The 27,544-nt window shown below is 44.0% G+C and overlaps 1 protein-coding gene across 1 annotated transcript; it reads right to left on the bottom strand.

Annotated features, from left to right (window-relative positions):
* Window positions 1–1,096: 1,096 nt before the first annotated feature.
* b4galt6 (UDP-Gal:betaGlcNAc beta 1,4- galactosyltransferase, polypeptide 6) lies at window positions 1,097–25,440 on the bottom strand. The gene is made up of 9 exons (XM_063200979.1): window positions 24,265–25,440; window positions 13,252–13,368; window positions 11,791–11,904; window positions 10,278–10,399; window positions 7,308–7,424; window positions 5,611–5,798; window positions 4,537–4,659; window positions 3,878–3,979; window positions 1,097–1,379 (listed from the first exon to the last, which is right to left on the bottom strand). Exons 1-9 carry the CDS (start codon window positions 24,377–24,379, stop codon window positions 1,232–1,234), a joined length of 1,146 nt encoding a protein of 381 aa, XP_063057049.1. The 5' UTR covers window positions 24,380–25,440; the 3' UTR covers window positions 1,097–1,231.
* Window positions 25,441–27,544: the final 2,104 nt, after the last annotated feature.

The raw sequence follows: 27,544 nt of genomic DNA, 5'->3' as shown, positions 1-27,544 counted from the left end.
CGTAAACGTGTTCAAAAACCTAATCCTGACCTTTTCCATAACGCCCAATCCTTAACCTGGTCACTTTCAAAATCGGCCAATGTTAAAGGCAAAGTTAAGGCTAGGCTAGGCTAAGGGTTTAGGTTAGGATTACGATTCTGAGGGTTACAAAGGTTTACCTTCTCAAACAACCAGACAAAGTCAACCATTTTGTTCCAGCCACATTATTAGTCAGGCAAGACGTAGCGGAGAAGTTAAATTCCAGTCCCGGTCCCTGCTGGGCGAAACGCCATGTTTTTAGGGAGTACCTCTTTAGGTTTAAGGCTTTGCAGTAAACATCCGATGGGTGGATTCTGGCACGCCGCGCCTCTTGGCTTGTAGTGTAATGTGGATAAAAGTCGCTTAAAGCCAGCAATGTCATGCAGTGAGAATCAGAGAAGCGCATGTACACTCACACCCTCACCCATTCTCACACACGCACACACAACTAGCCCCTACACACATGCTCACACTGAAAAAGACTCATACATGAGGTAATACCACATGCCACCGAAATCTACAGACACATCGCTCAGGCAAAGATATGTTCACTTCCTCACTTTCTCCTGGCATACAAACATCCATCCATCCATCCATCCATCCATCCATCACCACACACATACATACATACGAACACATATTAGCGAGACCTCGGCGGCGGTATACTAAGAAGCTGGTTCAGGAGTAAACCAGGTTAAGTTAAGAGGTTAATCATCTAAGAGAAGAGCCTGGAATCCAGACTTTTCTATTAGATGATTTACCTCTTAACTTAACCTGGTTTACTCCTAAACCAGCTTCTTAGCATAGGCCCCTGTTGCCAGCAACACATCACACAAACGCTTCGTAACACTAAAATGACAAACACAAACACACATAGACCTTCTTCACCTGCCCACTGACCTCTTACTCCGGATATGAACTAATAAGACACATCTTGGACAAAAAAAATAAAAAAAATAAAAAAAAGACACAAAACGGAGCATTCGAAACGGACAAAAAAACTGAAAATGTGCATCCAAACCACTAATACTCTGATCAGTTAATTTCACCCACCCACCCACCCATCTCCTGTCCTCCTAACACACACACTGTAGCCCCCACCCCCCACGCACACATACAAACATTTACACACACCCTCCCAGACGCACACACACACACACAAACACGGACGCACGTACACGAAACATGAGTAAGCCAGTGTGTGTGTGTGTGTTCAGTAGTCTGCAATGGGAGCCAGCTCAGGGTGCAGGTTGACGCTGATGTTCTTGTAGAAGCTGGAGAGGGAGACCTCGGGCGTGTAGTTCAGGTTGTTCAGGCCATCCAGGTGCTGCCGCTCCTTTGAGTAGCGCAGCAACTTATACCTGAGGGACGGACGGAGAGAGAGAGAGAGAGAGAGAGCGAGAGAGCGAGAGAGAGAGAGAGAGAGAGACAGAGACAGAGACAGAGAGACAGAGAAGATTGGGGTAGAGAGAGAGTGGTAGTTAGTTCTATATTCTAACTCGCAATCCTTTGAACACAGGTCAGATCTTTGCAGTTCTGGCATTGGCCACGGAGGCACTTCATGAACACCAATTGGACAAGCCCTTTGCATCGCAAGTTCCTTCCTGTATCAAGTTAGGACACACGGCCGCCATCTTGTTGACGCCTTCGGGGGGCTATTTTGCGATTAGTAAGATCAGATCTGAGAGCCAATGGGAAAAATGAATGGAGAAACTGAGTATAGGGCGGGAGGGAACCTGATAGTGAAAACTATATGGTTGAAACCGCTGTGAAAAGTGAATCAATCTAGAATGCTTAGTTGTGTCATGTGAGTCAAAATAAACCTTTTCTCACTTTTCTCAATTTGACAGAGTGCAGGCCCAGTAGTTCCATAACGGCACAGGAGCCACAGCTTTTCGCAACAATTTGTGTGTGTCGATGCAGGCAGATGATTGGATCAATGACAACGCAGCTCAGCAGGCAATTGGCTCTTGTTACCAGAAAGGCGGGAGATGTGCGGGTAGACGCCATATTTGCGTTACAAGTCTTCACCATTCATTTCTATGGACGTTTACACCACTGACGGATATCCTCCTCCCAAACCATCTCTGTCTCAGAGAGAAGGTTTGACAACACGAGTTAGCCAAACTAAATACTCAAAGAGTTTTGCTAAGGTTGTATAGATTGTTTTGCCTTGTGATAACTCCTTCGACCAGACAGCACAGCACATCACAAGCACATAAAGCGCATAGCATATAACCTCAATCTCTCTCCATCACAGACACAAAAACAAGACATGTTGTTCTGCAGAAATCTTAGGGGCCTACGTGAAGCAATCATGTACTGAATAGCAGGCAAAGGTTACACAGTCACACAATTCTGAGGCCACATGTACCGATCAGAGATGGCATGTACAGCAATCAGCAAACAGGTGGGATGATTAGTGTCCTCAGGGGGTACACTGAACAGAACTCCTTATCTGAAAAACCATATTTGCCAGCCTCAAACATGCACACATACGTGTGCTCGCCTGAGATGAACCGAACACTGGCGAACGACAGGGACATGGAAGCCTTTTGTATGGCGTGAATATGTGGCGTGGGAAAAAGGGTGGTGCATGGTGTGTGTGTGTGTGTGTGTCCAAGTGCCTGACTGTTTTTACCATACAGATTATTTTATACTGTGTAGGCAAAGAGGAATAATTAAATTGTCAACGTCATGTCACATTTATTTATAGGGCCCTAAACAAAGCCAACAACAAAAGCTGACCAACATGCTGTACCAGCAGGGCGATAAAACATATAAATTCAATAAAAAACTCATGATCAAATGATCATCCCGCATGGAAAGCCATGACAAGATTTGAAAACCACCAGGGAGCGAGCAGCAAGACCCATGTGCAGTGGCAGTTAGTTCTGGAGGTTGGGACCAATCACTGCAAAAGCCTGGCCTGATCACCTCTTCTTTTATCCCAGAGGGAGGGAGAACTAGGTTTGTTTGTTTGTTTACATTTATGGTCAAATATGCAACTGTGGCTATTTCATGGCCAGTACAGGTAATAGAATTCAGCCTCAAATTAAAAATCAACAATGATATAAATAATTGAATAAATACATTAAATAAGTTTGGTCACATCAATACATTTTAAAAAGTTCAAAACCTTTAAAGGTGGGGGGAGAACTAGGTGGAGTTGGTCAACTGACCAAACAAAAAAAGCCCTACATGGCCACTGAACAACTGACTATATAGTCTGGGCGAAAGCAGACTGTTGACTCCGTCAATCAGTCTGGTGAAAGCAAAGAGGAATCCGTCTCCGTGTAGAGGGGGAGATGGACTGATCTTACGCTGCCATATAAATTCATTGGAGTTCCGAATTCAAATGAAAACCCATATTGTGCTTTATTAGGATTACTGTTACGATAGTGTCACAAAAGCATACAAATAACAAAACAAAAGTGTGCGGAGCCAAAATCTTTCAGTGGAGTACATGGGATGGCGTCGCCGGGCTACTGACTGTATACAATAATTGGACTGAACGTTTAGGATATACTTAGGGAGGAGTAGCATAATGGACGCTTATTACTAAGGGAATTGGTTTTAAGGCCCACTCTTACAGTAGGAAGAAGGCATGGTCTGTGTATACCTTCATCCATAGAAGTGATCTTCAACAATGCACCTAAACCCCACCACAGGGACCATATTCTGCAAAAACTAAAGTTGCTGTCAATAAAAAAATGGCAGCTAAGTGTAATGTAACACTAAGGAACAAGACAATGCCCAGTGTGTGCGTGTATGTGTGTGTGTGTGTGTGTGTGTGTGTGTGTGTGTGTGTGTGTGTGTGTGTGTGTGTGTGTGTGTGTGTGTGTGTCCAAGTGCCCACCTGCCCAAGAACTGCACCTCTCCTCGGTGGTGGTGTGGGATGGACTTGTATTTGCCAATCTCCCCCTCGGGTCTCGTCACATTGTAGCCAGCAAAGTGCACCCTGGGACACAGCAAGCAGAGGACACACACGTGGCGTCATGACATTGCCTCAAACAACATGTACTGCACTCACTCAACACACACACACACACACGCATACAGTCTACGGAACAAATGCATACAGTACCTACATGACATCGCCTCAAACGACATGTACTGCACTCACTCTACACACAGACACACACACACACGCACACACACACACACACACACACACAGTCCACAGAACAAATACATAACTACATGGCAGCGCAATATGAACTCAAAAAACGATCACACGTACACACAGTCTATAGTACACATTCGGAAAGCCCCCAAATGAACTCCAAAAGCTATCTCCCCCTCTCTCTTTCTCTCACATACACAGACGTACACATACACAAGTAAGCACCCCTATGAACTTGCACTTTCTTCTGTTTGTTAAAGCAGTAAGAGCTACATGTTATGTATGATTTTGTGCTATATGAATAAAAGTATTATTCAATTATTATTCTGTGGCTCTCTGTCACACAAAAAAGCACAAACACACACACACACAGCAGGCGCATGTGCACATACCTGTTCCACAGGTCATCATCCTCTCCTCCCCAGCCCCAGAAGGCATTGGGAAAGCCGTTGATCTTCTGGAACTGCTCCACCGTCAGCCCACTGACGCCCCCAAAGAACTCACTATAGGGCAACCTGCGGACACACAAAGGGACACATACACACAAATTTGGCCAAGCGAAGCAAACTTTGCCATTCATTGCTAAGAGGGAAGCGAAGGCAAACGAACAGGAGCGAAGCGAAAATATTCGACCAAGTTTAATATTATGCAAATGAGGAGTGAATTTCGCCTGCAGCAGCCAATCAAATCAACAACATCACCGTTTCATTCCAGTCGAGTCCCCGCAACGACCTGATGATGCTTGAGATGTCATAATGGAACACTGAATTTTGCCTTTCTTCGTTTCGCTCGCTATGTGTCCCTACTGTTAAAGGGACACTGTGTGAGATTTTTAGTTGTTTATTTCCAGAATTCATGCTGCCCATTCACTAATGTTACCTTTTTCATGAATACTTACCACCACCATCAAATTCTAAGTATTCATTATGACTTGGAAAATTGCACTTTTCATACATGAAAAGGGGGATCTTCTCCATAGTCCGCCATTTTGAATTTCCAAAAATAGACATATTTAGCTGCAAAAATGAATCTACTTGGACCATACTAGAAAATATTTGTTTATTACTTAGAACATTTTCATATAAAGATCAAATTTGGCAATTGGCAGCCCAGTTTCAATGATCTGCACAGTTGCAGTACCCTTTTTGACCATTTCCTGCACAGTGTCCCTTTAAGCTGCATTCACACACATCGCTACTAGTTACTGCCTGAGCGAGAGAAGCCAATAGAATATTTATGTGTTCCAGCGACCCAAGGTCTGGACAGGCGAGGAGAGTACAAGCGATGCAATGTGGGCGGATCCAGAGATTTTAACTTTCAGAGTTAAGTTGGATTATCGACAGTTAACGTCTCGCTTTTGCAGTGACCGTTAAACCTGTGGGATCGTAAGTGAACGTTCCATGATTATTCCATGAACTTTCCATTATTATTATTAATTATTATGATAATCATCATCAGACACTTACAGGTACATGTACTTGTCCAGCTTAGCAGCAAAGTGTCGCGGCATGTTGGTGCAGCCGTAGTAGTTGCGGTCGTTCTCGGGGATGTGGTCGACGTCGTGGAAGACGAGGCAGTCCCAATCCAGGTCCTTCATGGCCTCCTTGAAGCCCACGTTGAACAGCATGGCGCGGTTGAAGGGCTGCGTGCCCGTCTGTGGGGAAAAACAGGACGAGAACAACAGGATGCTTCAGTCAATGTCATTCACATTTACTTCCATGTTAACCCTTTAGGCTAGTGACTATACTTGATCACTTACGATTAGTTTCACAAATGCCACTCCCATGTCCCTCAACAAGGGGGAACAACCAAGTGGGTTATATCAAATTAATCAGGGGACATCAGGCTTTCACACAGATAGTGACATTAACATTTTCGTTTTATTTTTCTGCTTTTTTGCACAAGCACAAATAAAAGAGAGAAAAAAAAGAGTTTTCACGAGTTTGTAGCTCTTGACGCAGCTTGTCCCATCACTCATGGGAAATAAAGAGCACTCAGCATCTGGTTTCTGAATGTATGGCATCAAAATGATGGAGTGTTCTGTCTCATCTCATGACTATGCTTTTAGTGTCTGGACACTCATTGTGAGAGGACATATTCATGGTCATAGCATTTCCATCACTCATAGCAGCTTGGACGCATCTGCTTACGAGAAAACGACTGAACGACTCATTCAAACAGCATTATGTTCCCTCCTCGTGTAGTCAGACTGCACGTGACGGTGATGCTACTTCGCAGGCAATAAATCACGGTGCCAAAGAATGTGACCCGCTCATCAAGTGACTGATGGTTAGCGATACGCTAATCGCATTCCGGCCTGACTGAAGTGACAAGGCTCATTCGTTAGAATGGCCAAACAATTAGTCTGGGACCTCGTCTGTCAAGACGGATTTGCTGTGATGGCCACACTGCAATGCCTGCAGACACCAACAGAGGGCAGCATTGGTAGATGCACATGAGCACGGCACACCACATGCTGTTGAGGGCGAAGCTAACTTTATTGAGGGTGTGGCAGTGTGATGCTATTAAAATCTGTGAGGATGCTATTGTGTGTCTGCACAGGGGGGAGTGTGTGTGTGTGTGTGTGTGTGTGTGTGTGTGTGTGTGTGTGTGTGTGTGTGTGTGTGTGTGCGTGCGTGCGTGTGCGTGCGTGTGCGTGCGTGCGTGTGCGTGTGCGTGTGTTTCATGACCGAAAAGGGAAATTGACACCTCAGGCACTCCAGTGACATTATAACAAGAGGGTGCATAAACTCTTCAAGGGGGTCTATGAACAGAGAGTGTATTGTGTATATGACTATATGTGTGTGTGTATGAACAGTGAGTCTAGAGTGTATGTGACCATATGCGTGTCTGCTAAATGACCCGACAGGGGGAAGTGAGACCTTCGGCACTACAGTATTCTGGGACTATGGCGGTGGGTGTGTGTGTGTGTGTGTGTGTGTGTGTGTGTGTGTGTGTGTGTGTGTGTGTGTGTGTGACATAAAAAGAGATCGAAATCTTCAGCACTGCAGCATTGTGGTTTTACGACACATAGACTCTGCCGCTGCAGTGTGCGTACCTGTTTGATGACGTAAAAAGAGAACAGCAAGTCTCTGGTGCTGCAGACTGTGTGTGTGTGTGTGTGTGTGTGTGTGTGTGTGTGTGTGTGTGTGTGTGTGTGTACCTGCTCGATGACGTAGAATGAGAACTGCAGTCTCTGGTGCTGGAGCATGGGGGTTAGGTGCAGAAGCAGGATGGGCAGGTGCTCAAGACGATTTCTGAAGGGAATGAGAACCGCCACCTGAGAGAGAAAGAGAAAGAGAGAGAGAGAGAGAGAGAGAGAGAGAGAGAGAGAGAGAGATACAGAGAGAGAGATACAGAGAGAGAGATACAGAGAGAGAGATACAGAGAGAGATACAGAGAGAGAGATATACAGAGAGAGAGAGAGAGAGAGAGAGAGAGAGAGAAGAGAAGAGAGTGGAGAGAGATACAGAGAGAGGGACACAAAAATTAAGAGATTTTAGCCTGAGGGTTACCGAAGCCATCTGACTTTTGAACGGTGTGCAAAGAGACTCTTCTGGAATCATTTAGAGGCAAAGGCATTTCATATGGTACAGTAATATGGTATTTCATATGATACAGTAATGGGTTGCACATTTGTAAAAAAACACCGGCTGCGCACCCTTGGCTGCTGACTCTTCAACCTCTGATTGTTGGAAACTGCCGCAGTGTTTCCCATACATTGAGGAAACTATGGCGGCCCGCCATAGTTTAAATTTGGCCGCCATAGTTTACGAAAATGTAAAAAAATAAAAAAAATAAAAAAATAAAAAAATTTTTAACTTTTTTTTTTTTTTAAACGATATCCGTTTTTGTTAAAACGATTTGAATTACGATTTTGAATTTCCTTCGCATTTTCCTCCTGGAGTAAATACATCCTATAGACTCTGTATTGGTTAGATAAGTAGTCCCACGGTAACACAGAATGAGGGGGAAGCATTAGGAAGTGACCGTAAGGGTATTACAGTTGATTCATGTGTGTGCACACGTGTAACATCGGGTGAGTAACAGAACATGTGCGCAACGATGCGTTATGACACGCCGATATGCGAGGATCTTCGTCCAAATCGCTAGTCGCATGCATCATCGCTAACTGCGTTTACATCGCGTGCCGCGTGTAAGGGAAATGTTAGTTGTTGACATGTATGGAATTCACTTCAATTTGCGCTGTTTCTTGCTTCAGTTGTGGACAAAACGATTGGCCAAACTCACAATAGAAAGCCTTTGCTGTGCTACTGTCCCAGAGAGCTGAAAAAAAAAAAACCTTCATAGAAGAAGTCACACTTAACAGGGGTGTTAACCAATCCAATGAGTTCTCTCATTGCTCTCTCTCTCTCTCTCTCTCTGTCTCTCTCTCTCTCTCTCTCTCTCTCATAGTAGCCTACTATTTACCCATAACAAATGGTGAATTTCTGAGCCCTTTTTAATTTGTAGCCTATACCAATGAAGGCATGATAATGCTTCATCATATTTTAGAAATAGGGCCTATGTGCCTTTTATATACCAAATGTTTATCATTTTGAAATTGTTTCAGTTGTTTATGACTTGTGTATGACTGAAATTATCTCTGCATACTATCAGTGCTGCATTGCTTTGTAAAGATAGGCTATTCAACACACTTTAAAAACACACTGAAAAGATACGGCCATAGTAGCCTACTGAAAACATTTTGTTCATAATAATGGTGATTAATAAATGGTGGTCTTAAATTTTCATACTGACATCCTTGAATTTGACTTGGTAGATCACGGCAGACCATCAACTTCAAAAGTAGATCTTGGTTAAAAAAAGGTTGGGCACCCCTGCTATAGAGAGAACCACAAGTGCTTGAAAGACAGGGATCAAAAGCCTAGTCAAGTTGTTGTAGTTTACTTGGGTTTGGGAGCAATATAAAAAACCTTCAGAGAAGGGACAGTTGGGATGAGTTTACTAACACTCCCTAGGCTTTGTTTTACAGTTGTAATGAGTTTGGTGACAGACCTTCATTGACACAGCAGAGGAGACATCGGGCTGCATATAGAAATGAATGTGTAATGAATGTGTTGTTCAGCCCTTTTAATGGGAGGAATTTGGAAAAAACTGGCCCTGTGACCAGCACCCCTCATGTAGAATGTGTACGCCTACAGATATGTGTGGGGGAAAGGCATAGCCTACCCTCTAAGACCCTTTTTGTCTATGCGTTAACAATTTCACAGTGCTCTTAAATTCTTATCTCTGCTCCTATTTTGTTTTATTATTGTTTCCCAGACCCCTGCATGAGGGACGAATGAAACTGTGTTGTAAACAGAAATTATTCACTGTACTGCATTTTTTGACAATGACAATGTACTACTATTATACAAGTCATGGGTAAAATCTTATGTAGCCTTATTTCTCAAAATATAAATGGCTGAAATATAGGCCCAGGCCTACAGTTTCTCCATGCGCCAATGTCATACTGTAGTCATTGTTTTGCCGTTTTGCATTTACGCTGCAAGAATACAACCCCCCCCCCAAAAAAAGGCCCGTGTGAGAAGACCCCCCCCCCCCCCCCCCCCCCCCCCGGACAAAATAAACCCCGGCTGCCCCCATAGTTTCCAAAATTTCTGTGGGAAACACTGTGCTGTCACTCAAAAAAATGAGCCCACATGGTTGGCTACTTAGCATCTTGCCCACAAATGTTTTTAAACATGAAACCTATGTAAATGTATATTAGCCTGATAAGCCAGCCTAAATGTGAGAATGGATGTGTAATTAAGTCTGGCCCCGAAGAATAGTACATCCGAAGATTGTTGTTGAGAACAACCCGTTGTCTTTCAAACCGTGCCTGTGCCTATAGGCCGGCACTCTGACCAATCAGCGCCATCTTTCTCGTTGATGTGCTTTCCCAACGTTGCGAGCTTCGTTGTCACTCCCTCAAAACCCCGCCCGCTTAGATTCACAACAAATCTCTGTGTTTGGTTTGCCAGATTCTTGGCAAGCCTGGCAGACCCCTCCAACAAAGCGAGGCTAGACCACTCGCAGCCGAAAAATGTTGGCGTCGTCCAGCGGGTGGCGCTGGTTTACTAGGCTATATGTATATAGTACATGTTTGTAATGTGATTGTGTGTCGGACCTTCCAGCGCGGTTGGCAGTCGGTGGGTCTCCAGTGGCCTCCATATTGGATTCCCAGCTGCTTGAACTTCAGCTCCAGCTCCTCCAGGGGAAACTCTGTCATGTTCACATCCATGGGGCCCTCTGCAACACACACACACACACACACACACACACACACACACACACACACACACACACACACACACACACACACACACACACACACACACACACACACACCGTGCATTGTCATTGACCAGTTTCCTCAACAGCGTATTTAAACAAGGCTAGAAAAATGGAAGATTAAAGGGAAGAGGCACTGTAGAAAAAAAATGTTAAGGAGGAAGTATGCACATATACAAGGAGATAAAGGATAAACATTAAAAAGGTTAAAGGGACAGTTTGGTCAATTTCAACATGCAGTTGTAATGCTCACACTACCCTGGACTTGTCAGTGCCTGAGATTTTTTTTTCTTCTTCTTCAGCCGTTTCCGAGATCCTGGTCATTGTAATGGGGGCAGCTCTTTGTTTACATTTCAAAAAAACATTTTTATTTATTCCCAAAAACATCCAAAAGGTTATAAAACATCAGCAGACAACTAGCAAACAGCAGTACCTTTTGGGAAAATATTTGGAGTTGGCCTATGTTTCATTTTTTAAAAATGTAAACAAACGCTGCCCCCATTAGAATTGCTCATATCTCGGAAAGGGCTGAGCCGAAAAATGTGGCATCACCAGGTACTGACAAGTCAAAGGTAGCGTGAGCAATACAACTGCATGTTGAAATTGACAAAACTGTCCCTTTAATAGGTCGTGTAATGTGCCAAGTCTGATGTAACACATGCCACAGTGTGTGACGAATAGGAGTAATGTGCAAATGTGTGAAAATGAAAGCAGATGACCTTTCACTTCCACATTTCAAAACGCCAGAGATGGGGATCTTTCTAGAATGCGGACTCCCGTCCTCCCTTGCTCACTTGCCTGCCTGTGGCCTCATCATGATGTCTCTGACGACAGGAAATGTATTGCAATATCTCGCAAAAGGACAATTCTAATGTCCTTTTCTCATTTGCAATCGGGATGGTGAATGAAGAATAGTCCCGCAAAAGTTGTTGTGGCTGGGCTAACAGCAGGAAAACTTAATTGTTTTATCCATGGATGGAGTCTGTCCGTCAGCGAAACGAGAGGCTACAAGCACAGGCCAGGGACGGGTGTCCGCATATTCAAGTCAAAGTCAAGTCAAGTAGATTTTATTTGTCCCAGCTTGAGCAATTGCTTTGCAGTAGACGCACACACACAAACACACACACACACACACACACACACACACACACACACACACACACACACACACACACACACACACACACACACACACACACACACACACACACACACACACACACACACACACACACACACACACACACACTCACACACTCACTATTTGAAACACATAAGGTAAAAGGGAATATTGGGTAATATTAATAAAAGGGTAATATTGGAAAGAACCCAAGGGAGGCAGTACTCACTCATAGAGGGCAGGCGTTCGGGGCAGGCCACGTTGACCGAGTAGGTGAAGTTCTCAGGGAGGTACGTGGTTGGCTGGACTACATACTCGCTCGAGTTGTTCCCATCGGGGTAATCTATGACACATAATAGTAGCACGTTGGAAATGCTGGCCATCATCTCATATGGACTCACTCACAGCCATGCAATTAAATACAAGCCGGTAAAACACAGCTGATATTTAGAGTGGATTGCAAGCAAACGCTGCTCTCCACTGTGATCAGATTGCTGTGACGCATCATTTACACACACACACACACACACACACACACACACACACACACACACACACACACACACACACACACACACACACACACACACACACACACACACACACACACACAGATAATACTATTATTAGGAAGCTTAAATAGAATGTTAAGCTGTGATCAGCTCATCCTTGCTTCCATGTCCTACGGCTTTAAGGATTTTAGACACATAGGCAGGCAGGCAGGCAGGCAGGCAGGCAGGCAGGCAGGCAGGCAGGCAGGCAGGCAGGCAGGCAGGCAGGCAGGCAGGCAGGCAGACAGGCTTGCACCAGGTGAGCCAACCGCTGCCCACCTGGGTGGGTATACCAAGAAGCTGGTTCAGTAGTAACCTTGAGGTGGAGGTAAATCATCTAATAGAAGAGCATGAGCCCTCATTTTCTTTACTAAATGACTCCTGTAGATAAATCTATTATCAGGTTTACCACTTCCTGTGGGTTAGCCAAGTCTGGTTCATCTCTTAACCATGTTCTTAGTACACTACACCCCCCTGATGGTTTACACCACCATCTAAAACAGTGGTTCCCAACCTTTTTTGTCCTGCGTACCCCCTAAGCAATTTTGTCACATGATGAGTACCCCCCTCACCCATGCTCTATATATGTTCCTCTATCCCAATGTGACTACACTCCATACATTTGTTGTACATACATTTTTCCAAGTACCCCCTGAGGTGTGCTCGCGTACCCCTAGTGGTACACGTACCCCTGGTTGGGATACACTGGTCTAAAACACCAACTACATTAGCAACTGCAACAGCTGCAACAACTCTGCACTAAAAGAAGGCAGTCATTTCGATTATTGAGGTGTGCTTTAATTGTTCAGCAAATATTTTGAAAAGTTGCTGACAACGGCTTGGTTGAGGCGTAAACTCTGCCAGCCGGAGGCAAACAATTTATGAAAACAATCTTTGATCTGAAAGGTGTTGCAGGAGTTTGACAAAAAAAAAATTCTCCCACAAACCTAATGTATGAAATCAAAGTAAGGGACACAGAGGAACTGGATATTGAAGAGAGGCTGGCGAGAGGAGAGAAGCTGGCAAGAAGAGAACAGCTGGCAAATATCAACAACTGACAGTCAAGGCAGACATGGGTGGCACCACGGCGCTGTCGACTTCTTGGCCAGCGATTGGCTGCTGTGCTGCAGCTGACTCACCTGTGCCGTTGAGTGTGCTGTTCTTATTGGTGTAGAGGCGGATCATTTGGCCAATCGTCCGCACGTTGTTCTTCAGCATGATCCCCTGGGCCTGCACCATGAAGAAGTATGTGTTGGCTGGAGAGAGAGAGAGAGAGAGAGAGAGAGAGAGAGAGAGAGAGAGAGAGAGAGAGAGAGAGAAAGAGAGAGAGAAAGAGAAAGAGAAAGAGAAAGAAGGGGGAGAAAGAAAGATAGAGCGATATTGTATGAGAATCTGCAGAAGTTTCAAGTCCATCAAAACGAAGTCTAGTACCCTACATACACAGTAGAAACTTAGACAAACAGATGTTTTTCTCCAAAACTGCAGAAGAGCACATAAACAAAGTTGGGGATAATAGTTGTGGGATAATGGTTAGGGACTTCGAGTATGTGGGTGAGGGGGAGTGAATAGCTAGCCTTGTGCATTTCTGCATCCTCCAAATTGGCACTGGAGGTAAACACGTAGCCCGGCACTGCTAGAGGGACTATAGAGCAGGGATTCTTAACCTTTTTGACGTTGAGGCCCACACACACATTATATGGTATAACATAAATTAAAAAATATATAATAACTATAATAACACACATATATATATATTTTTTTGTGTGTATGTCTGAAAAAAAACAATTAAATCCTGTTTTAAAAAATTGCTTATAGTAAAAAAAAATTACAATTTTTTTTTTTTACTACTACTATTAAACATTACTGACTATTAATGCGTTTTGTAGGCTAATGGAAAACCTGTATTAAATGAGCTCACTCTTCTATATTCAATGATGAACCATCCTCTCACAGTGCATCAGGCCAGAGCCATTCATACATTTGACATTTGTAACAGCTCTGTTCACGATTTGTGATGAATCTGCTGAGGGTTGATTAAAGACGCTTTTACCTAGTGATGTGCAGATGCGACGCGAGAACAGAAACTGTTGGCAGTCTGTCAAAAACGGAAAGCTTTGTTGCGCAATATCACGCAAATATCATTAAATAAATGTATTTTGGAGGACACAAGGATAAAGGTTTTGCTTTGTCAGTAAACAGAATCCGTTTGAGTTACGTTTCAATCGCTTATGTTATTTCATAACTAAACGTGAGGAGAGAAGGCGTCGGCAAATTACACTTCGCACCGGTTGGTAATTTTTCATTCTCCATTCGTGTACTGCGTGTATTGTCTTTTACGTCTTTCACTAGCCTACTAAACCAGAGGTACGCTAGAGTAAAAAGGCGCACGCTGTCTTCAGCATCTTTAATTGATAATGCATGTTTGCACGGCCCATCGCGGCCCTGCGGTGCGAGGATGAAACTTTTCCGCGGCCCTTAAGTTTCTGAGCACGGCCCAGCTTTGGGCCGCGGCCCTATGGTTAAGAATCCCTTCTATAGAGGGTACCGACTGTATGGAACAGCATATCACTCTGAAGAAGCGTGTCTGCTACGGTAAATGTAATGTTACTAGATTAACTAGTATCAGTCAAAGACAGTCAAAAACGTTTTCTTTTTTATTGTTGTGTTTATTTTCGGGGGGCACAATCAACAACACAGCATAGTTTGATGTGAAATGCAATGAGATCTTTCTTTTTAAGCCAATGAAATGTAAAATAGAGTACAGTTAACCAGTACTTGATTAATCCCGAAGGGCAATGTCCAAGCAGCTTTGCATTGCATGACAAAGACAAATCGGGCTGATCCACTTACATATACATTATTCTCACTTACGGCTGTCCTAAACGATTATTTTTCTCCCGATTAATCTATCAACTATTTTTTTCGAATAGTCGATTAGTCAAACGATTCATTTTTCGAGTTCTCTAGCACTTTAATCTTCAAGGAAATTGGGAAAAAAGAAAGAAACCGTTAAAATTAGGTCCCTGAGCTCACAATGAGCTTTAAATCATAGTAGCTTATTTACTCCGAGATACAATGTCCAATTCATGTGCTGGGAAATTTTAGGTTTCAATAAAGTAATAAAGCATTAGTAGAGTAAGTAAAGAGGCAATGAATTAAATGAAACGATTAGTCGACTATGAAAATTCTTGTCGACTAATTTCTATGGTCGATTTTTAGTCACGATTAGTCGATTAATCGTCCCAGCCCTATTCTCACTCCCAGACATTAAAATAGACCTATAAATAACTCCAGCGTAAGCATTTAGCTGTAGAAACATTTAACCAATGTAAACAGGACAATTACACATTGGATCAGATCAGATAAACATCAGATAAGTGATGTTATGTTTGGGACAATGGATGGGCCTGATAAGTAATGTGTTTGGGTTGGGTTTGTGTTGTGTTGGGGACCCTGGATGGGTCTCTGAGCTGACTAGCCTCCTGCTGCACTGCCTCAGTGCTGCTAGCTCTGTACTGCAAGGCTTACAAAGCCTCCCGGGACTCCCACTAGGGTTTTACACATGCACACACACACACACACACACACACACACACACACACACACACACACACACACTTCTCCCCTGCTCAGATTGCATGCGTCCGTACACACAGACACACACAATGCTAGGACCTGCACATCACCACTTCATCATCCCTCTAAATTTTTCTTAGGAAACAAATCGGATCCACAGCCTGCACAGGTTTGGCACGCACGCACGCACGACCCTAGTGCATACCTGTGTGCGCACACACACACACACACACACACACACACACACACACACACACACACACACACACACACACACACACACGACCCTAGTGCATACCTGTGGACACACACGCACACACACACACCCCTAGTGCATACCTGTGCACACACACCAACTGAGGTGCACAGAGCTCATTACACGCACATGACCCCATCACGCGCACACACATGACCAGTGTGAAGTTTTAATAAATAAAATAAAACAGCTGTAACTTAACAAAACAAGTGATTGAAGCGTTAATTTTCACAGCACAAATAACCACCACAAACAAATTCCCTTCAATTGAGACTACTTTGGAAAAATGTGGACGTGGAGGGGGGGGGGCTGCCCATTGAAAATGCATTAGTATTATTAGTATTTTCATATTTAAATTACTCAAAATCCTTAATGGCACAAACAATTTTTTTTACAGCACAATCCAGCACAAACGAAGCATAAACAATCTGCAGTGTTATTTCAGCATTTTGGGTCGGAGGGGGGGCCAGCTTCACACAGGTACACACATGACCCTATGGACCGGTGCGTGCACTCAACACAAGCACAGACGGACACACACCTCATTTCACAAGAGCAGCCGGGAGCTAGAGACAGCTGCAAATGTAGCCTCCTGTGGTACTAGCCACGTTGACGAAATCCAACCCAGTGGCCTGTGGCTTACGCACAAAGCAGAAGCCTTGGGAGAGCCAAGACCGTTACCTTATGTGACTTTCAGCCTTTCACCGATGGAAGAATGGAAACGGGTCAAGCGCACTAAACTGGACATACTCATAGTACAAAGCGGCAGTGGCGTGTGCGTGACATAAAGAAGAGGAAAACCAAAAGCAAAACGATGCTCTAGGCCAGAAATTCTACAAGAGCGAAGATCTCAACACAATGCTATAATAAACAATAAACAGTTCACTGTGCAGGAAACTAACCAAGGTAACGATGGGGTGTTTGTGATAATGGCCATGCATGTCTTGATTGGTAATCTGGCATAGAGGGCATTTCCTGGTGGGCAGACGGAATTTATGGTCCAATGAGGTTGCTGGGGTTTTGGAATTTCTTACGGGATTGGCTCAAAATGTTATGAGGGTGTTGAGAAAAATGCTGCTGCCATGCCATCCCATTCTCCTCTTGCTGTCCACATGATTTCACAACTGAAATGTTTCTTTTCCCCTGTGGTTTAATTATGTTGAAATGACATTGCTGCTTCAAAAGCTCAACAAGAGATAAACAGATGTAATCGTTTTCCAAAAGGGTGCCCAAGTTTCTAATACCACTGTAAGGTATGAGGTGTAAGGTAAAGTGACCCCCTCACCCTCTGGAGCCATGCTCACTGGTATGGCAGTCAGAGAGCAAGCATGCACATTTGCACAACCTTGGTGATGGCACTGTCTGCATTACAGCCTGTTTCTTCCAGTTCAACAATTTTATTTAGACCAGCACACCTGGTGCTCAGCGATAACAACAATAGACCTGCAGCTATCATGACCTCATCACTGATGCAAAAAAAAGAGCAAAACAGAACAGACCAGAAATTTAGATCACCAGAAAGCCAGCGGAAACGTTAAATGCTGGACTGGTGTGCTGGCTTATTGTGAAAACACAATACAATCAAAATAACAATGTCAAATACCCAGTGCAGTGCTTTTTCTCGAATCCATTGCCTTACATGTGTGTGTACTGTGGTGTCCCAATGTAGTCCTGGACCTATTTTCTAAAAAATGTTGTTGCTAACTTCAACGCTTTCAAGAAACGGGGTCCGAGTGAAGTTAACCTGAAGGTAAATCAGTGGTAAATCAGCTAATATAAGAGTCTGGAGTCCTCATTTCCTTAAAGGGGTATGCCACTATTTTGGGGCTTAATACAGTTAAAATTGTTGGCCAGGGTTTATAAAGGTGGTTAAGTGTCTTATTTTTCATGTAAGCCGTTGTCTTGCTTTAAGACAAGTTAAAAGAGGGAGCATGTCGCCAAGCTAGTGAAAGTCAATGGATCCGTGTAGCATGCTACAATGCTACACGGATCCATTGACTTTCACTAGCTTAGCGACATATTCCCTCTTTTAACTTGGCTTAAAGCAAGACAACGCTTAACATGACAAATAAGACACTTTACCACCTTTATAAACCCCAGCCAACGATTTTAACTGTATTAAGCCCCAAAATAGTGGCATACCCCTTTAATGAAATGGCATGCAGGATATTAGCATGTTTACACCTCCCAGTAGGTTAACTTAACCAGGTTTCTCATTTAACCATGTTCTTGGAATCACCCCCAGGGCGAGCTACAATCCAGACCATTGGCTCAGTGTCAGCCTGCATCAAAACTGTTAGAGGTGTAGGGAGAGAGGCGTACAGGGTCTACAGATCAAGCTGTGATTGCTGACAGTCATGTGACACTGTGTAGGCGTGACAAAGAAGAAAACCGAAAGCAAAATAATTCTCTTGGCCAGAAATCAGTAAGATCTTGATTAGCACACTGACATCAGCTTCCTTAAATTCTATATATAATAAATAAATATAATAAATATATATATATATAAATAAATATAATCAATAATAAGCAGTCCACTGAGTAGGAAACTAACCAAGTTACCAATGGTGTGTGTGTGAACAGCCATGCATGTCTGGATTGGTAATCTTTTTAAGGTGCCGCCCGGGAGAGTCGTATGGGCTCTCCATGCCAAGCTGTGATTGCTGACAGTCATATACACCTAGCAAGTGAGCAAGTATTATGCACATTACTCTGCAGTGGGCATTGAAATGCTGCCTACTGCCAACTAGGGTGAATTCCAAGATGCACACTCTCGTCCTCCACTTGTGCTTGTGGCTTCATATTTTGCTGACGCCCCGCCTCAAACAATTAAGTTTCCCAACCGTCAGCCTAGCTACAACAATTTTTGGGGGACTGTTCTTCATTCACCATCCGGATTGCAAATGAGGAAATTACATTGTGCTTTCGCAAGATATGGAATTACTTTTATGTTGCCAGTGATGTCATCATGAGGTCACAAGGAGGCAAGTGAGCAAGGGAGGATGGAAGTCCACATATTGGAATCCAGCCATAGAGTAGAGGTGTGAAGCCATCTTTACAGTGTGCTCTGTATTTGTGCTTCAATTGCCGTGCCAACCAGCCTCGCTCTTTGCCACTGTGGTCAGAGAGCATGGTTGGTATCCTGGAGACCAGGGTTTGAAGTCGGGCAGGGTGCACTGCCGTCATCAGAGCTCAGAGCTCCCCTGAAATTTAGTTTTCCCCCTCGATGTCATAGAGTTAAATCTCTTGCCAATATTCAAACATCCAGATTTCCCAAGACCTTGTGATTCTGTTCTGCTTACGTGGCAGCCACGAGAGAGGGGTATACTAAGAAGCTGCGTCAAGAGTAAACCTGGTTAAGTTAAGAGGTAAATCATCTAATAGAAGAGCCTGGAGCCATTAAGAAAATGAGGACTCCAGGCTCTTCTATTAGACAATTTACCAATGAAATTAACATGGTTTACTCCTAAACCAGCTTCTTAGTAATGGCCTCAGGTGTGTAGGTTGGTTAATGTGCTCAACCCTGCATTGCTCTGCTGGCTGCGTGCGCTCGTTATCTTGTGATCACATTAGCAGAGCTGGGCCAGCCGTATTTCCAAGTAGGCTATTGTTTATACAACAATACCAAGGGCCAGCCCAGCCTACCCCTGTTTGCCCCAAAGACCATTCATAACCAGCTGACATGCCAGTCTGTTGTTGATGTAATGCCCAAAATACTGTACTACACCAGTTTAGCTGGGAAAGGAAGAGTTGCCATTGAAGAAAAACAAATCTGGATATAATAACACTTTATCCGTAACTGCTTGCGGATGGTTTTTGAGTTCCATATTATGGACCTCACCATAATGAGAAACACTGCATACTAGAAACACCAGGCTCAGACCATTTCTTTTCCCATTAAGTGCTTGCCACAGACGACAGAGACGAAAAGGCTGTCCAGCTCCCCTTCACGCGTATGTCAAACAAAGTGGCTTTTGAGAGGCACATAATAAAACAGGTGCTGCACTGCATGGCATCAGCCAGTCTGGACAGGACTGGGCTGAACATGACTGGGCTGGGGCTGGACAGAGGAAGTGGTCCCCTTATGGCCTCATAGGAAATGCTGCTAACCAAGTCCCTCCCGTCTTAGTCAGCAATAAGCAAAAGCCCATTCACAGCACTTTGGCTAAGTGACCTCAAACCCCTTTCAACTTCCCTCACCATGTGGACTTCTCCCGGCCTGGGCCTGCAGCAGGAGATGAGTTTTTAAGTCATGGATCGTTAAAACCTATAACCTCCCATGTTTCAATTAGTGATTTAATCTCTGTAATTACTAAATTGTACAAGACGCACTATAAGACAGTGCTTTCAGTTGTGCAACTTAGCAATAAAATGAGCCATTTCTCTGCTTCTCCCACTTTTTTTAAACCACTACAGGATGAAGACTACCCTGGTGCGTCACATAGGCTACTGCACAGCACCGGTAGAGTGTAACGATCGAAATGTTTCTTCACAGTGCAGACAAAAAAAAACAACAACTGACCATGTAACACATGACCAAGTATACGTCAATGCCTGACACCACAAGACCACGACAATGTGTCATTTCTTGTATTCCCTCGCTGTAGGTGACAGACGTTCATGCGTCGACAGTGCACAGTCACGGCTAGACTTGTAGTGGTGTTGAGAAGTTGAGAAGAAATGGGAGAAAAGAAAAACATTACACAGGCCAATTTGGTCAACATACAAAAGTCCCAAGAGTTATATAGTCACTTTACCCTCCATAATTGTCCCTCGCCTTTTAAAGCCAACCCCAATGCTTGGAAAAAAGTGAATTAGAACAAATGGTTGTCATACAGCAACTTGATTGCTAACAGTCCTTAGTTGTACTTATTAGCGAGCATGCGTAAGATTTTAGACACCGTCATTGGGCGTCACCAGCTGAGCCAAAAGAAGAACCATATGTTCATTTCTATCACACGTTCTGAGCGACACCAACTTAGACAGCACTTAATTTGATAGTTCCTTTTTAAAGGGTATCTACATGTAACCACACAATATGGTAAACTACCGTAAAATGTACTCCATTTATAAATGGCTATAAGAGCCTTGCTGCCCTGTTTGTAATTAATGTATCAACTGAGGCACAGTAAAAGCTAAATGCAACTCAAACTTGTTTACGGCTAGGCTTCTTACATTCAACCTACTTTTTCCTTCTTTTGATTGGTTCACATAGAAATATTAGGGTGTGACGACTCTTGAGGTGTTAAAAAAAACAACACCAAGTAGCTTAACGCAGCATATCAAGTGACACGGAGAGGGCACAAAGAAACTCCCCAGTGTCTGCTTCGCATCCATCCACCACATGCAGTGTGCGTACCTCACACAACAGAAACATACTCGGGACGGGACGGAACACCACTGCCATGTCTGGATACTTCTCAACATCTGCAGACAGTGTTAGACCCAGACAGAAGCATATTAAGTTAAAAAAAAAACACCACAGCTGAATTCAGGAGGGACTTTCGACTGCTATTTACTCAAGAGATAGGAATCATCCACTGTTTATTACAACTCAAAGCAAAAAAAAAAGTTGTGACAGGACCAACTTTCAGCCTGCTGCATGACCTCGGACTACCGACATGAAAAAAAAAAAAGAGTGGGTAGCAAAACCACGGGAGCATGTGGTTTGTCTACAGTAGGTCACGCAATGTGGTTAGCTGACAGACGTAGCCTCACGTCAGCCACAGCTTCTCTGCACATGTGCTCACTTTTGTGACCAGGGTTCAGGCTATGAGCACTAGACGTCCCAGAACCACAAAAAAAAACCAACAACAACCAGAGTCAAAAACTAAATAAATGACTCAAAAACACAGGCTGGGTTCATTACTGTACCGTTTCAAGTTCTGGGAAAGGGTGCAGTTAGCAAAGTCAGCTGGCACTTGCGCTGTGTTTGGGCTGTGGAATGCCAACCACAAATCAAGAGTCAGACACAAACTCTGACATGTTTAGCTGAGTGTGCACTGAGTGAAGCATTGTTTTTGCAAGCATGAAGTGGACCCCTGTGGGCTCACAGGTTTTCCTCATGGCTAGGCAGCAGCAGCGAAACTGCAAACATGCACAGACACACACACACACACACACACACACACACACACACACACACACACACACACACACACACACACACAGACACACACACACCTGACCCCCTCCGCCACACTCAGTCAAGCATGTAATGTCTGCCTTCACACTGCCAACTGTACGCACGCACTTCATCACGGCACATACTTGTGCTCGGTTGGGGACGACCTGACAGTGGTAGTCGAGTTGACCTCTCTGGCCTGTACACACTGAGCCGTGCCCTGACCTCCAGCATGACTCCGCTATGCCACCAGTCAATCAATGGCCGCCCACACCTGACGGTGACCCACCATCCACTGACCTGGGTTGCCAGATGAGACTGGTGATTTTCAGGCCATAAACTGCTCAGAAACCCACCTGGAAGAACTGACTTAAATCCTGACCAGTTCCTGACAAGTGAAAATGAGGAAGTGAATTAAAAAGCCGTTATCATCTTATGGCTAAAACATGATTAAAAGAGCCAACATGTTTCGACCATACTGGTCTTCATCAGGGCTAAATCCTGACCAGTTTGAACTAAATTCTATTGATTTTGATGGCCATAAATGGACAGAAAACCCACCCAAATGCCATTTTTAGCCTCTTTTTTTTTTTTTTTTTACCTGCGGACGGCCATTGTAAACAGCCCAATTTGGCGGGAAGCCAAATCTGAAAACAGTACCACTGACTCAAGGCCTGATGGTATGAACAATAATTTAAACAATCCTGCCACAAACCTTGACTACACCCCTTTGGGAAAACATTTGATTTGAGTTGAATTTGAAACCCATCCAAAAACATCACTTAAGTGCAGAGTGTGCATTACAATAGCGACACAAGAAGCCAAAAAGGCTGGCTTCTTCTTTATGCTGGAAAACTCAAACATGACATCATGCCAAGTTCCGCAAACCTTTCCCCAATTGACTTGACTTGGCCTAGGTCATGGCTAGCTATGTCTTTTTGGACAGATAACCCCTGGAAAGCCTGAAATAAGGCGATGAGCCAGAATACTGTACTGTCCCACTGGAACACAGCTGTTGCAGAGCCAGGTCCCATACTGTACATCACACAGAACAAAGCGCTAAAAACTGTGGATGTACAAACACTAATGATCCAGTGTCAACACTTGGAGAGGTGACTGATTTTGCAGATGTTATCTGAGTGAGACTGCTTTGGCTATTTTGCCAAAATGCACAGCCAATAAGAATAAACAAACTGCAGCCTGAATGTTTTGGGGGAATTGCCAGTAACATACACCACACTGTCCAAGCCATACTCCTACACTCTTATCTGTGTGAGTGACAATGGTAGAAAAATCATTTTTTCGGCCTTTCCTACGTCCACAATACATACACATCGCACTGGATGCCAATCTTACATGTGATGAATGAGGGCACACACATTGAACAAGAACTGGTGGATGGGCACAACTGCAAATGCAACACCCATGTGCCCCCCTACCCAAGTCGCCAGACCGTCATGAACCCGCAGTGCAACGCACCTGATTTTGGCAAAGCGAATCGTGTCTCACCTCGCTCCATAACATGTTTTGACGTGGTGGGGACACCACTTCCGGCTGAAGTGCAAATGGAAAACAAAACCTAGAAGCGCAATAACATCCCTTCTCGCAAACGTAACGATCGTGTGTGTGTGTTTATCATTACGGTACTTAACAGGGTGTAAATAAACTCCAGTCACAGTTACTTGGACATTCAGGATTACACTTACTAAACACTTTCACTTGATAGATACTGGTGGTGACACTCAACACCAGCAGGCCGAATGCCATCTTGCGAAGGTGCGCTCCACGACAAGCAAATAAATCATTTACCGCCTTATCAGATAACTAGCATCCTACTAATTGGGGCTCTTTTGGAGTTTGTAAACACTGGCTGTTAGCGACAGGAGAAGCCATAAAACAACATTGATGGTAGATGATACAAAAATAAGGAATGCAAAAGATGGTTTGCCCGCAGTTGACTAGGTGAAACGCTAGCCTCCATGCTAGGAGAGCTACCTGGGAATGCTACCGCTAACATGGAATGAATGAAGTCAGGCCAATTTGCTTAGGAGTAATTTAACTAGCGGGGGCTTAGCAGTGGTATGTGTTTGATTGTATTAGCTAGCTAGCGAGCTAAGTAGGTTCAAAGGAGCAATGGATGCACGCCCATGTGATAACACTAATTAGGTACACAGACAGTAAAGACATGAAACTCACCTATACCAGGGGCCACATAGATGAAGTACAAGCAGGTCGTAGACATAGAAAAGAAAAATATGAAGGCCAAAAAAGAGCGGTTTGATAACCGCAACAACCGTCTCAAACTCAACATTTTACCGTGCGCCTCGACTAGCCAATAGACAGGTCCATAAAAAAATGTTCCCAGGTACAAATGACTTTGTTTGATATGGTACAAAGCGGATATCTAGACACCAAACCGGTCTTGCAAAACTCAAAGCATCCATAAAGTCCGCATCATTCTGCTAACGGTGATAGCCAGGGATGCAGCGAAAACGCTATGTAAAACCTGTGCTAGCTGACTGGCTAGCTGGCCCGGGGAAAAACGAATAGCTTCTCAAGAAATTTCCAGATCGAAAAAGCAGGCCCTAATCAGGCTCTGTCGGGACTTTCATAGCATCGTCGATTAGGCATTCTGGAATTATGGATGATGCGGTTCGATTGCTTAAAAATCTGTTAAGGATATCCGTGAATGATCCATGTCCGATACGTATTTTTCGCCGGCAATGGTTTTAAAATGACCACGGGGGATTCGGGTGTGCGCCTCCTCCTCCCACACACACAAGCCTAGCCTATGTTTCCAAAACACTCCCTAAGCTGACCACTTAGCTAGCTAGCGTTCGGAAATCCAAATCCGGTAATTGCTTATTCTTGGCCAGATCCAACAGAATGGCTCTGCATAAAATTGACATTAGTGCGAATCAAACGCAGCAGACGTAAGTTCGGTCAAAAAATAGGGTTTGTATCATTTTTTTTTATTTCTGCTGGCGCTGCGGACATGGGTTGAAGTGGGTGTTGCCAGCCGTGCTTTCCTCCCCGTCCCCTCCTCCTTCACTTGTCAGCTTTCTCCATGGCAACCGCTAGACTGCAGTGAATTGTGGGTTCAGGAGGTCGAGGTGGTGGCTGGCGACTCGTCCATTCTGCAATCCTACACAATGTGAAGTTTACATTATGGTATGCGAGCCAACGTCTATGGGTGTGACTTTCTGACATGGCACTGTGCAGTAAAAAAAAAAAAAAAAAAAGATCCAGAGTTTGATCCAGACCAGCCCTGAGTCTGACCAAGGTCTAGTAACTAAGTTAGGTCTATTCTTGGTGGACATTTCTCTCCAAGAATGATTGTGCGCCCCCATAGGCACTGTGCCAGAAAGAGCGAGAAAGAGAACAGGATTGACTGAGCACAGACAGTGGCAGACAAAAGATGCCTGCCTTACCCTCCCTGACAAATAGAGAACATTTTTTTATTTTAGTGCTAAGTAGAACTCAGGGAATCCTGAAGGCCTATGAAAAGTGCAGAGGCACAAACAAACCTATCAAAAAGTAACAGACATAATTAAACTTTTTTATTGGCCAACAAAAAATCAATAGAAAAAAAAACTTAAAAAATGGAAGGGCCTACCAAAAAAAAAAAAAAAAGCCTAACATGGATCAAGTTCTCTTTCCACATTCCATGATGTTCAAGATCCAAGAGAGGGACATCCATGTAGGCTTAATGAGTTGATCTCTCGACCATCTCAGAGAACTGGTTAATATCCATAGCCTTCAGTTTCCTCCTTCCTTCTTTTAGTGGAGCTATAAAGGGGACAAGCATGGGGCTTTCCCCCCGTAGCCTATTGGTGGTGGAGGCCCTGTGGTTCTCAACGGGGCCCTAACAGCCCCCCAGGGAGCTTTGGGGAGCTATAGTGGGGCATTGAGAAGAATATAGTTCAGGGGTGGGGAACCCATGTCTTGAGGGCCATTTAAGGCCCTTGAAGCCGTTTTATCCGGACCCGGATATAATTGTAATGTTATGCAGCTTCACATGAAAGGTGACATATTTTGAAAATGAATCTTGGAAATTACATTTGCAATACAATTAAGTTACATTCAGGGGACCTTGAAAAGGTGGGGTCTGTTTTAAAGATGGCTACCTTCGATATAGGCCTAAAGTGAAGGGGAAATCCTGGTTTGTGTACATAATACGGCCCTCGGATGGCTTTTACGGCCCTCGCAGGAATTTGAAGTGGCCCTTCGAATGAAAAAGGTTCCCCACTCCTGATATAGTTGAAAGGGGGCGTGCTTATAGTTGCCATTGAGCTACATTTGTCGATTTTATTTTTTAATACTAAGGGGGGCATTGGCAGGCTTATGATGAGTGCAATGGGGCGTTGGGAGGCTTATGATGAAGGGGGAATTTGTTTTAAAAAAAGGCTATTGGTGGGTTGTCTAAATAAGACACTAAGGTCAAGCAGAAGGAGTGTTTTGCCCTGGCCAAGGCCTTGTGTGCAATTTTTCCGCCACTGGTTTCCTCTTCTCTTCTCACAACGACCCCCCCCCCCCCCCCCCCCCTATCCTTGATTCACTAATAGTCTCCTCTCTCCTCTCTCTTCCCCTTTCCCATGCCCAAGATCTCACCAGTTCCCGTTCCTTACCTGAATCACTTACAAAGTACAATTATGTGACAATTGTTGTTAACTAACAGCAATTTAGGCCCACCTCAAGACACAAACGAAGGTCACCTGTAATGTTAAAGGTCAGTGGATTAGCAGTCAGGCAACAACACCTGTCCATATATACAGTAAATGACGCAAATCGAGGGGGTGCTGTACTGCCCTCCAAAGGTAAAGTGCAGTAACTACATATTTTTGTCAAAATTGAGTTTAGACTGAGTTGTTTTGCCTTCTTTACACCCCCTTTATCTTGTGACTAATACTTATGGGCCAAATGGGCTCTCTTTTATAGATATTGCTTGGTTGCAGTAACTACAAGATCCAAGCTAATACCAAGGCTTTGGGGGCATTTTTCTCAGTTTCAATGTTGGCATACTTCCTGCACCTTGCCTTTGTAAGGCAGTGTGGTGCAACACTCGTATAATGCATTGTGATTGTCCATGGGGAATCTAGCCTGGGTCACTTATTTCCCAATCCCTCTGCATTTCTCGTTCCCACCACTTTCCTGTCTGAACTGTCCTGTCTGAATAAAGGCTAAATACCCCAAAACCATACCATATAGCAGGGGTGGGAACCTTTTTCATTCGACGGGCCACTTAAAATTCCTCCAAGGGCCAAAAAGTCCTCCTAGGGCCGTACTATGAACACCAGCCAGGATTTCTCCCTGCACTTTAGGCCTATATTGAAAACAGCCACCTTTAAAACAGACCCCACCTTCTCTAGCCCCCCTGAATATAGTTTAATTATATTTCTAAGATTCCTTTACAAAATATTTCATTTTTCATATGAAGCTGCATACCATTAAAATGTGGAGGTCAGATAAAACGGCC

This window comes from Engraulis encrasicolus, chromosome 6 (assembly GCF_034702125.1).
Source record: "Engraulis encrasicolus isolate BLACKSEA-1 chromosome 6, IST_EnEncr_1.0, whole genome shotgun sequence".
In the NCBI taxonomy this organism is placed as follows: Eukaryota; Metazoa; Chordata; class Actinopteri; order Clupeiformes; family Engraulidae; genus Engraulis; species Engraulis encrasicolus.
The sequence above is the reverse complement of the archived record's forward strand: the minus strand, read 5'-3'. Positions and strand labels throughout refer to the sequence as shown.

Excerpts from the sequence above, each read along its gene's own strand:
- b4galt6 (XM_063200979.1), bottom strand. The coding sequence starts at position 24,379 with ATGTTGAGTTTGAGACGGTTGTTGCGGTTATCAAACCGCTCTTTTTTG. Across the intron at positions 4,660-5,610 it reads CTGGACAAGTACATGTACCT|GTTGCCCTATAGTGAGTTCT; the intron begins GTAAGTGTCTGA and ends GTGTGTCCGCAG. Across the intron at positions 1,380-3,877 it reads GAGGTGCAGTTCTTGGGCAG|GTATAAGTTGCTGCGCTACT; the intron begins GTGGGCACTTGG and ends TCCGTCCCTCAG.